The sequence below is a fragment of the Euprymna scolopes genome, chromosome 15 (assembly GCF_053919585.1).
Source record: "Euprymna scolopes isolate OS-2025 chromosome 15, ASM5391958v1, whole genome shotgun sequence".
Classification (NCBI taxonomy): domain Eukaryota; kingdom Metazoa; phylum Mollusca; class Cephalopoda; order Sepiida; family Sepiolidae; genus Euprymna; species Euprymna scolopes.
The window spans coordinates 94230172-94244217 of record NC_136496.1 but is presented as its reverse complement, the minus strand read 5'-3'; the positions used below and the strand labels follow the sequence as shown (position 1 = coordinate 94244217).

Here is a 14046-nt window from a genome sequence, read left to right as displayed (position 1 = left end):
TATTAATGTTTTAAAAAGTGTTTTTTTTTTTACTACAATAAACGAATAAAACAATTTATTTAAAAATTATTTTTTGAAACAAGATTTAAAAAACATTTTTAACTTTTAATGTGAGTTCTTTTTCTAATAAGATTTTTTTTTTTTCGAGTTCAACAAATAAAGCAAATTTTAATGGTCATCAGCAATAATTCCTCTGGTGGCGAATGAAACCAAACTATTTTAGAAATATTTTGTTTTTGGATACGTTTTTTTTTTTTATGGTGTTTGATTTTAAAAAAATCAACATTATTAAAATAAAAAGCATTTCAAGTTGAGAAATGAAACAAAAAATTAACACCTTCAAATAAAGACTATTCTTTGTAAAAGTTAAAAAAAAAAAAAATTTCTGATGTTTGTTAATGATTAATGTTGAAAAAAAAGGGTACTTGTTTAGTTTAATCAAGACATTAAAAAATGAAAATATTGAAAAAAATATATATTGTACATACTTTAAATAAAAAAGTGATTAATAAAGGATAAAATAAAAAAAGGATTAAAAAATGGACAGAGAAACTCTGTAAAATAAGTGGAAAAAAAACTAAAATATTTATCTTGCTATTTTTCCTGCTCATGTTTCAAAATAATCTCGTCAAATTGTGACAAACTTTAAGTGGTGATTGGAGTTATCTCCACTGGATCCCCCCCCCCCTCTTCATCAGCGAAATAAGCAGACAGACACGACATGATCGATCTCATTAAAGTTTGAGTTTTCTCTGTAAAAAAAAAAAAAACTATTTGATCAAATTAAGTGATTTTTTTTGTATGAAAACTCCATTCCATAATGAGTACGTACGATATAATTTTTCTTTCAATATTCTTATTTTTTAATGACTCCACTAAACTAAACAAGTACGAAACAATCATTAATCGAAAAAGATTTTATTGATAAAATAAAAAGATATTTTTATTATAAAAAAAGAAGATATTTTTATGATTATTTTTTATAAAATAAATATATTTTTCAAACAAAGACGTTTTGCCTAAACTCCTTTCAAAATACATTGTTTACAATATTTGTAAAAGTTCAAACAGAACTCTATAACAACCAGGACTTTATAACACTTCTAACAATTTAATTTTGGTCACAAATCTATAATATAAATCTCACCTGTCTGTTTAAATGTATGTATGTATGTATGTATGTGTGTATGCCTAAAACTTTCGACAGAGGTGACAGATTTTCATGAGATCGGTATCATTTTGAAGCTTGATTCCTTTGAACGACAAATATTGAAAAATTGGCCAAAAATATTAATTCCTTCACTCTCAACTGAGCACTTTTCTACAAGGAGGGGTCGTTTTTTTATGCCGATATTTTCGAAAGTCATCCCCTCTTTTCGATTGACTACCCTTAATTTAAAACTTCGCCACTTACGGTTTGGCGATGGACGCAATGACGCAAAGACGTCACATTTTTTTTTTTCACATTCTTTTCCTCCTTCGCGGTACAGGTTCAAGCCTGCCTGCCTACTTTCTACTACTTTTTTTTTTTATTGCTCAACACACACCTCCAAACACCTGGGCAATGCCGGGTAGCCAGGCTAGTAAACAATATAACTCGTTATTATTTATTTATTTTTTGTAAATAAAAATATCAATCCAAAGATTAATTAAAGTTGTGTAAATGTAAAAAAACGCACTTTTGGTCGCAAAATCTGCTCAAACATATTAAGGTGATGGTAAAACTGGTGTCACCCGAAATCTGTCCTTTTCTAAGTGAAGCCAGCCAGGGTCCTTATTCACTGCTTGGTCCAAAAAAATAAAAAAGAAAGAACAAAAATTTACCTGTGTTTATTGCTGTTGGCGTGTTCTATTAAATGTTTCACATCATCATTCATGTACTGTACACAATCCACTGCAATTTTAAATAATATCCTGCTTATTTAGAATTACACTTAATAAAAAACAAATCTTTATGATGTACATAATGGAAGGAAAATGTCATATTCCAAAAAACATGTAAATTGATCAAGTAGTATTTTGATTTTCCGATTTTTAGCAATTAATAATTTTTGTTATCCATTGTTTATAAATAAAGGGAGACAACTCAATTCGAACAAGGGAGATCAAAATCAGCCTTGTAATCGATACAATTTACTCTTAAAATAGTAAAAATCGTAAAAAATGATTTTTTTTATATAAAAAATAAAAACTACTTGATTAACTTATGTGATTTTTGGAATATGACATCCCCGTCCTGTGACGAGTACGTACATCATAAAGATTATTCTGTATATATATATATTTTTTTAATTCACTGAATTAAGCACTAAAAAATATTACATATGTTACAATTAAACTCAAATCAAATTTATTGACAAGAAATAGCAAAGTGGAAAAAGCCATGTAAATAGTTAGATGTGTATGTTACTTTCTAACTTCTGGTATGTCTGCTACCAGAAGTAGTGACAAGACAAATCAGTTCCATCACTTTTATTGTTCTTCAGTATTTCTATTGTGAAGCCATTTATTGAAATCTAATATATAAAAGGCTATATGTCTGTCTGTCTCCATATTTTTAAATTCTATCTCTTCTGAAACTAAAAGCCACAGAGCAGCGCTAGGGGCCTTAAATGATTGGATTTTTTATGGACCGTTCTTTTATGGGTCTTTAGCTGGTTAAAATAGTTTTTAAGGGGTCAAAAATGGGTCAAAATTGAAAAAATCGTTATACATTTTTGTACATTCATCTTAAGTTTATTTTAAATTTTTAATCAGTTCATATATGTGTCATGTTGGTACAGTTGTAACGTCACCAGCTTTGAATGCAACAATTTTGTTTTCGGTTTCGATTCTAGCTGATGGCACCAAATTTATTTTTTTTTTTAACTTTTGAAATCATGACTCTATAATTATATATACAAAATCTGGAGAAATTAAAATATCATATTTAAACATATTTTATGACCGGACAAAACTGGGCGCACCCCTCCACTAGTAAAATATAAGAAAAGGACATTATTGGAAAGTATACAGTAAAAATGAACAAAATTATACAGATAAAAATAATACAATTAGTCTTTATTTGCACTTTTAATAACAGAATTAAAAAATAAGTTTTTATTTTATTTGAAATCTTATAAGAAATAAGAGTTTACGAAATTATAAAAACAACATTTTTTTTGGAATTTATTATATAATAAATATATGTTTAAGAATAAAATTATTGTAATCAAAATAACAAATGAAATTATTGAAATAAAAATAACAAAATTTAAAAAAAACTAATCTCAATAATTCTTAATTAAAATTTAAAAACATGCTTTTTTCAATAATTCTTAAAAAAAAAAGCGTAAAAAGTGTTTTCAATAATTCTTAAAAAATTTTTTTGTTAAATTAAACTAATTTCAATAATTCTTAATTAAAATTTTTAAACATGTTTTAAACAATTCTTTTAAACAAAAAAAAAAATTTAATGATTCTTAAAAAAAATAAAACTAATTTCTATAATTCTTAATTAAAATATCACCAAAAAAACTTTTCAATAATTATTAAATAAAAAAAAAGAATGGTGGGAAAAACATAATAAAAAAAGAGTGTAAAGTGGACTTAAAAGTCTACCGAGTCCGAGACTACCGCAGGACGACCAGTGTTCCACTCTTTCCACTGTTTCATCGGTCGTTCCCATTTTCTACAGGCCCCCCTACCACTTTATGACTGCAGCACTGGTGTTTTGTGGTTACTTGTTGGAAAAGTTCTGTATAGTTGTGGGGCTGATATCGATCTGTGAAAATGCATATGATACCTGGTTAACCAGTCCAAACCACGATCTGACGCCAGTGATGATCGACGGTGTCGGGAAGTTGAGAATCGTTTTAGTCATTTTTTCAGTTGGCTTTACACTGTCAGCTGTTATTAAAAAGCCGGCAAATTCGACCGTTGCCTGCAAATTGAAACTTATCAGTATTAAAGATGATTCCATTTCTGCCACAATGGGTGATATAGTCCACTGTGTGCCAGAAAGCAGATCCCATAGTTTTATCCCAGAGAAGGGTATCAGGGCATGTCTACTGTAATGCTGTTGAACCGGCGAGTGTACCCGGCACCAGAGGCATGGGGACCTTGGGGGTGTTCTAAGGTACCGATAATGGCCTCACTCTGTTATGAATGTGGTTGCGTTGGGCCATTGAGGAGAGTAGTAAACTGTGATATCCATTCCATGTATCTAAAACTGTTTTCTTGGTTTGCATGGGCATAACAGACATTTGGTTAAGTGGGGATGGAGTGCGATGGGTTTCCCTCATCATTGCAGCATTCAATTTTTGTAGGTCCACCATCTTTCTTGGTGATCCGTCCTTTTTTGGTGCAACCACCATCCTTGAACACCAGATCATAGGCGTACCTGCTGGTACTGGCTCGATGATGCCGAACGCAATATCCCCATCTAAATCTTCCTTCACTTTCTTTTTCAAATGATGGGGGATCGAAATGAGGGTGTGTACAGCTGATGGTTTCGCTCCCAGCATGAACGTTATATCCAATGATATCACTTGTAACGGTTGATGGAGGCAGGTTCAATGAGTCCGAGACTAGGGCTGAATCTATAACACCATATGACGACCAGTGTTTCACTTTTCCCCGACTCGTCTCATCAGTCATTCTCATTCTCTAAAAAGAGTACATGCACAAATAAAAAAATGAAGGAACTGATTTGTAGCAGGTGCACCAGAAGTTAGGAAGTACATTAGCTGACTATTACTGATGTGTACATTTATATATCAAGGTCCAAGACGACTTTAAACACAGACATTACAAGCATCATCACGACCTCCTCTGGTAGGATTTTCAGTGTTTCTCCTGATTAATCCCAATATTTACAAATAAGGAAAATAGGACGAAAACTTTGGCTCTTGTAGCAAAATTTGAAAGTTGAAATATTAAATTTCAAGTGAAACCAGTAATGAACATATCCCAAAATTACAAAAACGGATAGGGTAGAAAATGAATTATTAATCAAAATAGTCTTCGCAGACAATTAGCAAAAAGTGAGTTTTGCAAAGAAAGAAACCAGAGAATTCTAATTGTAACAAAAGGAGGGGGGGGCAAATATTTTTTTAAAACTGAAAATCTTTGGCCAATTAAGCAAAACTTAATTTTCGCTAATTGTCTTTGAAAATTGTTTTCATTAATAATTAATTTTCAACCTTTCGTTTTTCATAATTTTTGGATATTTTCATTACTATGACATGACAATTGAGTAGATAGCATTAGTTTCACTTGAAATTTGATATTTCAATTTTCGAATTTTATTACAATAATAAAAAAGAGCCAAAACTTTATTATGTGTATAACCTATTAGGTTAAAAAGAAAAAAGACAGTGCACCAAAATTTACATAAATTCATCCAGTTTTTATGTTTTTAAAAAAATAAATCCTCTGTGCAAATTTAGAAAGCCATTCTTAACATGGAGAGAGTAGGAGGTGGGTTTTGTTGATTCTTTCCTTGCTTGAATTAAAGTATAAGTTATGCCTCTTGTCCAAAGGACTTAAAAAGTTACAAAATGAATGCCAGCAGCTCCCATTGATAAAATTTTATTTTATGTGTTTAAAACATTTGATAAATTTACAAAAGTTTTGGTGAACTGTTTTTTTTTTAACTTCACAGGTAAGTACATAATAAAATCTTTTGTACTATTTTCTTTTTCTTTTCATGGGAATTTTTACACATAGAGGTAAATCAGGGGAATCATCAGTTTTTCTTCTACTGAAATAGACGTACATGATGCTACAACTTTTGTCGGGTGCTGTGGAGACAACGAATTGATGCTGGGGCAAAAAATTCCTCAAAAGATAAATTATGTTAAATGAATTCTCTTGCGTGTCCTTCTGTTTCTGATCATTCTCTTTTACTGTTTCTTGTTACTTTTTACTATTCTTACGATTGCTTTTATTTCTTGCCTTGAAAGTCATCGAGATGTGTATGTGCAAATAACATTATGCGTACATACCTGCTTGCCTTGGCCAGCGTATGATGCCTTCTTGGACGCTGGTCACCATCTCATTGGGAAGTGGTCATTGCAGACAGATGCATCGATAACAACAAGATGGATTTGAAGCTTCAATCTTTTATTTCAAGGCAAACCTATCATCTCGAACCCTGGGTTTGAGATAATAGCCTTGCCTTTAACTCTCAGCCCATGTGGTCGTCAACCGGAAGCCTACGACCACAATTCCTGTGTCACCCCTAATTTCCGGTGCATTCTCTCTAGGTTGATACCTGCCAAACCTAACCTTTTGTGACCCTGCCAAATTGCTGATGGGAAACCCAAAATGCTTATATAACTTCTATTTCTAAAAACTACCTAGATAGCATTTAAGCTGGGATTCCCAATACTACACTTGTACAGTTTAATCAAGACATTAAAAAATGAAAATATCGAAAAAAAAAGTTATATTGTACGTATCCGTTTTGACATGAAGATCTCCAAAAAAATCTCACTTAATTTGATCGAGTAGTTTTTTTTTTACAGCAGAAAAACATGTTTTTATGAGAGTATGTTGAAGGCAGATATCTTTGCATTTTTTTAAAATTTTTGTTTGGCGTTTATAAACGCCACAGGGAGATAACTGCAGTTAAAGCGCTGACACTCCTTACCCATCTTTAATACTAGCTTTTCTTCCTAAAAAATTGAACCTTTTGCTCGGTATCATAACAAATTGTTTTTTCGCTGTAAAACAAAAACTACTTGATGAAATTAAGTGAAATTATTTTTCAGAGAACTTCATTCCATAACGGATACGTACAATTTAAACTTTTTTCGATATTTCCATTTTTTAATGTCTTGATTAAACTGTACAAGTACCTAAATTTCTCTTGAAGACGTCATATGCCAGAATCAGATCCCCTTGCATCCTTCGCTGCTCAAGTAAGAATTAATAATCCAAAAATCAGCAGCCATGATGCATCCAGCACCACCTTGGACTGTTGTTCGACCATCTACAGGCTGACCACAGCTTCTGGGAGCTTGTCCCAGCAAGCTCAAGCACCAATTAGCTGTGGGTTTCTCAAATTTTCACAAACTTCAAAGCCAGGTTAGAAAATCACTCTTCCTAAGATTCCAGTTTCTTTTTATGTTGTACATAAGACTTTAGTACGTTGTAATCTTCTTCCTCTTAACTCTGTATAAAGCAGCATCATTAAGTACATTGACTTCAAGTAGGGTTGCTACTTTCTCCCTTTTTTCCCATATCACTACATCAGGTTTATGTGTGCATGTATGTATGTGTGTACATGTGCATGCGTGCACATCAACTTACAAATGAAATCTGCGGGGTTGTAATGCTCAGCACAGTGAAGTCCGTATCTCTCAAACGTATCGAGGCAACGTGAAGCTTCCCCATGATAGACAACCTGAAACAAGAAGCACTTTTCTGTTTAGTAATGTTGACAAAGATTTTACTCCTAGCATGGCAAAAACGGAGATTGTGTGTGTGTGTGTGTGTGTGTGTGTGTGTGTGTGTGTGTGTGTGTGTGTGTGTGTGAATAAATAGTTAAATATAAGTTTTTTCTTTTTCTTCTTTGTAGGAAACTTTGACTTCCATATCTGTTTCACTTTGTTATTTTCTGTGCAATTTCCTTTTCAAATTTACTGCAATGATGTTTTAGCAAAGTCTTATTAAGGGAAGAGATATTTGCATGTGTATGTGTAATGCAAATACAAGAATATTTGGAATAATAACAGGATAAATTTCCAACTCCAAAATATTGATAATTTTATAATTTAAAAAATCCAAGGCGTGATATTGAGAAAAGTATGAATGGATGAACAGGAGTGAATTACTAGGCCCAATCTCTCCTTTGCCAGGGGACCAAAAAAGGAGATTCTCAAATTCACTTGATCAAATACAAAACGAATAAGTAAAAAATATAAAAACTGCAATTCTCTTCCTATATAAAAGCCAGGTACGTCCAACGATGGAGTACTGTTGCAACATATGGGCAGAAGCTACTAGAAGCTGCTTATCTTGCCTTGACAGAGTTCAAAATATCTTTGTAGCTTAGTGGAAGATGCCCTTTTCTCTTCTCTGCAACCTCTGCTAGAATCTGTGTTAAATACAGAAGTAATCAAACATCTCAACAAAAATAACCTTCTTAGTGACACTCAATATGGTTTCCGTTCTGCTAGATCTACAGCAGATGTCCTTACAGTTATATCGCATAGGATTAGCAAATCTCTCGACGGTGGCAATCTTTCTAGGGCAATTGCTCTTGACATATCTAAAGCCTTTGATAGGGTATGGCATAAAGGTTTACTTCATAAGATCGCTAGCTATGGTATAGCTGGAAAAGTCTTCTCAATTATTAAATCATTTCTTTCTGATAGGTTCATAAGAGTAGTAGTTGAGGGGCAAAAATCAGAAGCTCACAGTATTAATGCCGGTGTCCCTCAGGGATCCATCCTGGGCCCAACTCTTTTCCTGATCTACATTAATGATCTTCCAAATCATATCCTTACATCATTTGTAGACATTTATGCTGACGACACTACCATTTATGGTACCACATCTAAGACAGTAAACGACCAAGTTCTCTCCAATTCTCTCTCCTCTGATCTTGAGCACGTAGTACAATGGGGAAAGAAGTGGCTGGTTACTTTTAATGCATCTAAAACCAAGCTTCTCTCTTTACATCATCAACATTCTAATCCACATTTGTCATCAATTGAAATGAATGGCTCTCGTCTTCAGGAGGCCTCAAGTTTTGACAAGCTTCTGGGCTTGACCATTACTCCTGATCTTAAATGGAACACGTATATCAAATCTGTTGCCAAGGCCGCTGGAAAAATGGTGGGATCTTTCTATCGATCCAGTAGATATCTCACTGCTGATGCTATTCTCTACCTATATAAGAGCCAGGTACGTCCAAGGATGGAATACTGTTGCCACATCTGGGCAGGAGCTGCTAGAAAGGACTTGTCCTGCCTTGATAGAGTTCAAAATAGACTTCGTAGCCTCGTAGGAGATGTCCTTTTCTCCTCCTTGCAACCTCTATCTCACAGAAGAGATGTTGCGAGTTTGTCTCTGATGTATCGTTATTTTCATGGAAAGTGTTCAACTGAGCTTCAATCTATGGTCCCCCCTCGCCAAACTTTCACAAGAAACACTCGTCTAGCTGTAAACACTATCAATAATTTCCCCCACTCTTTATCTGTGCCTAAACCTAAACGTAGATTCCATGAACAAAGCTTCTTTCTTAGAACTGCACGCCTGTGGAATTGTCTTCCGTTTTCCTGCTTTCCGGCTGACTACAATATGGTTGTGTTCAAGTCTAAAGTAAATAAGTTCTTGATGAGCCGTTCCATATAAGTTATTAAATTTACCAAATTTTCATTACTAATGATTACTATATTGACCAATTTCTACTGTACACTCTTTAACCCTTATCCTTGAGTGGCCTCTGGGCCTTGATAATGTGGTGATGCCTATGTAAAAAAAAAAAAAAAACCTCTTTCTCACAGAAGAGACGTTACGAGCCTGTCTCTGCTTTATCGTTATTTTCATGACAAGTGCTGGTCTGAGCCTCAATCTACGGTCCCCTCTCACCAAACTTTCACGATAAACACTCGTCTAGCCAAAAACACTGTCAATAATTTCCCATAATCTTTATCTGTGCCTAAACCTACGCATAAATTCCATAAACAAAGCTTCTTTCTTAGAACTGCATACCTGTGGAACTCTCTTCTATTTGCCTGCTTTCCAGCTAACTACAATTTGATTGTCTTCAAGTCCAACGTAAACAAGTTCTTGATAAACCATTCCTCTAAGTAATCCAATTTACAAAATCTCCACTACTTATGATTACTATGCTATAATTACATTGATTAAAGTATACCCATTAACCATTATCCTCGAGTTTCCTCCGGGCCTTGATAAGTGGTGACTCCTTTGTAAAAAAAAAATAAAAATTTTGGATGCACATTCAAAAATGAAAAGTACTATGCAAAAATGCTAATTACTTACCCTGCCTTCTGCAAGAATTAATAAACTATGAAACATGTGGAATATTTGGCTTGACGGTTGATGGATGGTTGCAATGACAATTTTATTAGAATCTTTCACAAACTTTTGAAGGTTGAGCATGAGTTTGAAGGCCATAGAAGAATCAAGTCCTGACGTCGGTTCCTGCAATCAGTTAAAATACTTGCATCAAATAAAGAAAATGTTCAGTTTTGGAAACTTAATTTCATAATCTTTGATAGAATAGTTTGAATCAAGAAAATAATTTACAATAACGGTACAACAGTATTGTATATCCTTCAATCAAAATTTAAAAATGGCCACACGGGTCAAATGATATGAACATATTTTTGTCTATATTTAATTTTTATGAAAAAATGTTGCTCTAAATTCTTTAAATTGAGAATTGTTAATATAGTCACTGGATGTAGATTATAAAAATTATAACATTTTTTTCTTTTTTTTAAATTTTCTAAGATCCAAATTTTCAGAATATAAAAAAATTTCAGTCAGTAGATTTCTTCCAGGGTTTGTTTTCTTTTAATCTACAAGAAAAAAAAAAATAATAATCCAATTAATTAAGCAACACATTTTCAGATTATAAAAGAAATTATTTAATTATTTATTTAATTTTTGATTAGGGGTCCAAGTTTTTTTTTATTTGCATCAAATATTTTAAATACCTCAAAGTTACTGTTGATGGGAAATGACAGTTACAATATAATTTTTGAGTATCAACCATTTTGTTATCTAATGTCTGCATTAATGAAATTGAGCATTTCTTGTATCAATGTAACTGATAATTACAGTTAATTAGGGACCTCCAAAGCGCACCATAGAATTTACACCCCTCTTATACATAAGTGTTCCACATATCTTGCTTGCTAGGACCTCAGTGATGACATAATTTTTCATGTTATTTTCAGCTGACAGGCCATCTATTATGATGGTCGTGACTAAACCGACTTTGAAATCTGGTGAGGGATGTCCTCTTCTGCACTATTTCTCGCAGAAGAAACACAGCGAGTTTATACTTGCTCTATTGTTATTTTTATGGCAAGTCTTCAACATCCTCCGTAAAAACATTCACGGCAAACACTCGCCTAGCTACAACCACTGCCAACCATTTTCCTTACTCTCTATCTGTACCTAAACCTAAATACAAATTCTATGAGCAAAGCTTTTTTCCTACAGCTGCCCATCCGAGGAAGACAATGCCAGAGGATACTTCCAAGCTGACTACAATTAGGGTCGTTTTTAAGTCCAATGTAAACAAATTCTTGTTGAGCTAGTCTTGTAAATAATTCATTTCTACATAATTTCCACCATTACAGTTAATGATGGTGTGCACTCATGAACCTTTATTCCCGAGTGGCTTATTTTCTGAGGACATTCAATTTAACTTCCGCTTTACACACTAATTGTTGAAAATTCCAAAACCATTTTTAAGGATCAGAATTTAGTGAAAGTATTAATAACAGAACAAAGAATGATTGCAAAAAGCTAAAACTAAGTGGTCAACAATAGAACATTTCCTTTTCATTAGCAGCTACACAGAAATGCACGAGAGGATGTTACACCATTCACATGATTACTCCACTTGACCTTGATCCTCACATTATAATAGTACCAATTTTTTTTTATGACTTGACTGAGGATTGAACCCTGTTCTCCTGGTCCATTAGTGAACGCTATTAATTTTATGCTAAATGGGCCAGCTTATGACTGCAGGAAAAAACATTTCTTTTTTTTTTTTTACAAAGGAGTCACCACTTATCAAGGCCCAGGATATGGGTTAATAAGTGTACAGTGGTCAATGGGACAATGACATAATAATTGTAAGTAGTGGAAATTTGGTAAATTGGATGACTTAAGGGGAACAGCTCATCAAGAACTTATTTACATTGGACTTGAAGACGACCATATTATAGTCTGCTGGAAAGCAGGCAAATGGAAGAGAGTTCAAACAGGTGTGTAGTTCTAAGAAAAAAGCTTTGTTCATGGAATCTACGATTAGGTTTAGGCACAGATAAAGAGTGGGAGAAATTATTGATAGTGTTTTCAGCTAGATGAGTGTTTCTCGTGAAAGTTTGGGAAGCGGGGACCATAGATTAGAGCTCAGACAAGCACTTGCCATGAAAATAATGATAAAGCAGAGACAGGCTCACAGTGTCTCTTCTGTGAGAAAGAGGTTGCAGTGAAGAGAAAAGGGCATTCCCCACTAGGCTATGAAGTCTATTTTGAACTCTGTCAAGCCAGGATAAGGTATTTCTAGCAGCTCCTGGCCAGATGTGGCAACAGTACTCTATCCTTGGATGTACCTGAATCTTATATAGATAGAGAATTGCATCAGCAGTGAGATATCTACTGGATCAAGAGAAGGATTCCACCATTTTTCCAGCGACCTTGGCACCGGATTTAATGTACATGTTCCATTTCATATCAGGAGTAATGGTGAAACCCAGGAGCTTGTCAAAACATGGAGTCTCCCCAAGATGAAAGCCATTCATTTCAATTGATGCCAGATCGGGATCAGAGCATTGATGATGTAAAGACAGAAGCTTGGTTTTAGATGCATTAAAAGTAACAAGCCACCTCTTTCCCCATTGTACCACCTGCTCAAGATCAGAGGAGAGAAAATCAGAGAGAACTTGGTCATTTATGGTCTTTGATGTACTGCCATAGATGGTAGTGTCGTCAGTGTAAATGTCTACGAATGATCTAAGGATATGATTTGGAAGATCATTGATGTAGATCAGGAAGAAAGTTGGGCCCAAGATGGACCCCTGAGAGACTCCAGCATTACTGTGAACTTTTGCATATTAATTGAAATCAAAGTCTTAAAAATGGAAAAAACATTTGAACAGTTTTGAGGAAAAGGGCCTCTTTTCTTTTTTTATTTTCAGTTTTATTCCAAATTTAATTCTTAATTTAAAAATGTTTTAAACATATTGCATGTCACTGAGGAGATTATTTTTGCTGAGGTGGTTGTACTACTTCTCTATTTAACACAGATTCCAGCAACTTACTCATGATGCACAGGAGACTGATTGGTCTGTATCAAGAGGGAGATGACCAATCAACTAAATTTTTAAATACGGGACAAACTGATGAAGTTTTCCAGGGTGTTGGGAAGCAATTCTCATTAAGACAATGCTTAAACAGCTTTGTAAGTATGGGAGCTAATTCTGGTTGACGCTTTTTGAACACTATAATAGGAATGCCATCAGGGCCAGTTGCTTTACTGGAATCGAGGTTTTTGATTAGCTTGGCGACATCACGCACAGATATTTGTATGTCGCATGTGTCATATTTTCTGACACAGGAGGAAATACGGAAATTTGCATCCTGATTGCATAGGATAAAATTAGCTGCAAGTTTTTGACAAAGAGTTTGGTTTTGTCCAATGCTGACAAAATTAACTCAGGTTCATTGATGATGGTTGGGATAGAGCACACATTTCTATTCAGGACCCTGTTTGTTATTTACCAAAATTGGTGGGAACCAAGCTGTTGCTCAGCTACTTTGGACTTGACAGACTAAGCATACAACTCTCGCGTTCTTCATTACTCTTTTACAGTGGTTGCTGGTAGTCTTGAAAGCGGCTTTAGTCTTAGTAAATCTATTATGTTAGAAGGAATGAAAATAGTGATTTCTGTGCACAATGGCAGCAGCACATTCTGGAGAGAACCATGGCTGGCTGATAGGGTTTTGCTGGAAGACTTTGGAGGGTATGAAGCAGTCTATACTTACAATTAACCCCTGTTTTTAGTCAATCTTAAATTGGCCATGGTAACTCATACAAAATATGATAAAATTGTTTTTATTTTTAATTAAACTTCTACCTTTTTTATTTCCTTTATAAAGCCATGGTCATAAAACCATAAACAATAGACATAGACTACTTAGCTAATTAGGGAGTGGTTAAAATTTAGGAACATCGCAATAGTTATCAAATAGAGAACTACGAAAATGTGACAGTGACACATGTTCATTCACACATTTCTGAGGCAGCACGTTCAGGACTGTCGAACACGATGCAAAAGGAGA

General features: G+C 34.0%; 1 protein-coding gene across 4 annotated transcripts in view; it reads right to left on the bottom strand.

Moving 5' to 3' along the window:
• The window catches only part of LOC145293999 (uncharacterized), a 174820-nt gene that overhangs the window by 51038 nt on the left and 109736 nt on the right, over positions 1-14046 (bottom strand). For all 4 annotated transcript variants that reach the window (XM_080140915.1, XM_080140912.1, XM_080140911.1 and 1 more), the window contains 3 exons: positions 10000-10161; positions 7297-7390; positions 1825-1894 (listed from right to left, as the gene is read on the bottom strand). In XM_080140915.1, the coding sequence (XP_079997041.1) occupies positions 1825-1894; positions 7297-7390; positions 10000-10161 (326 nt within the window). The remainder of the gene's footprint in view (positions 1-1824; positions 1895-7296; positions 7391-9999; positions 10162-14046) is intronic.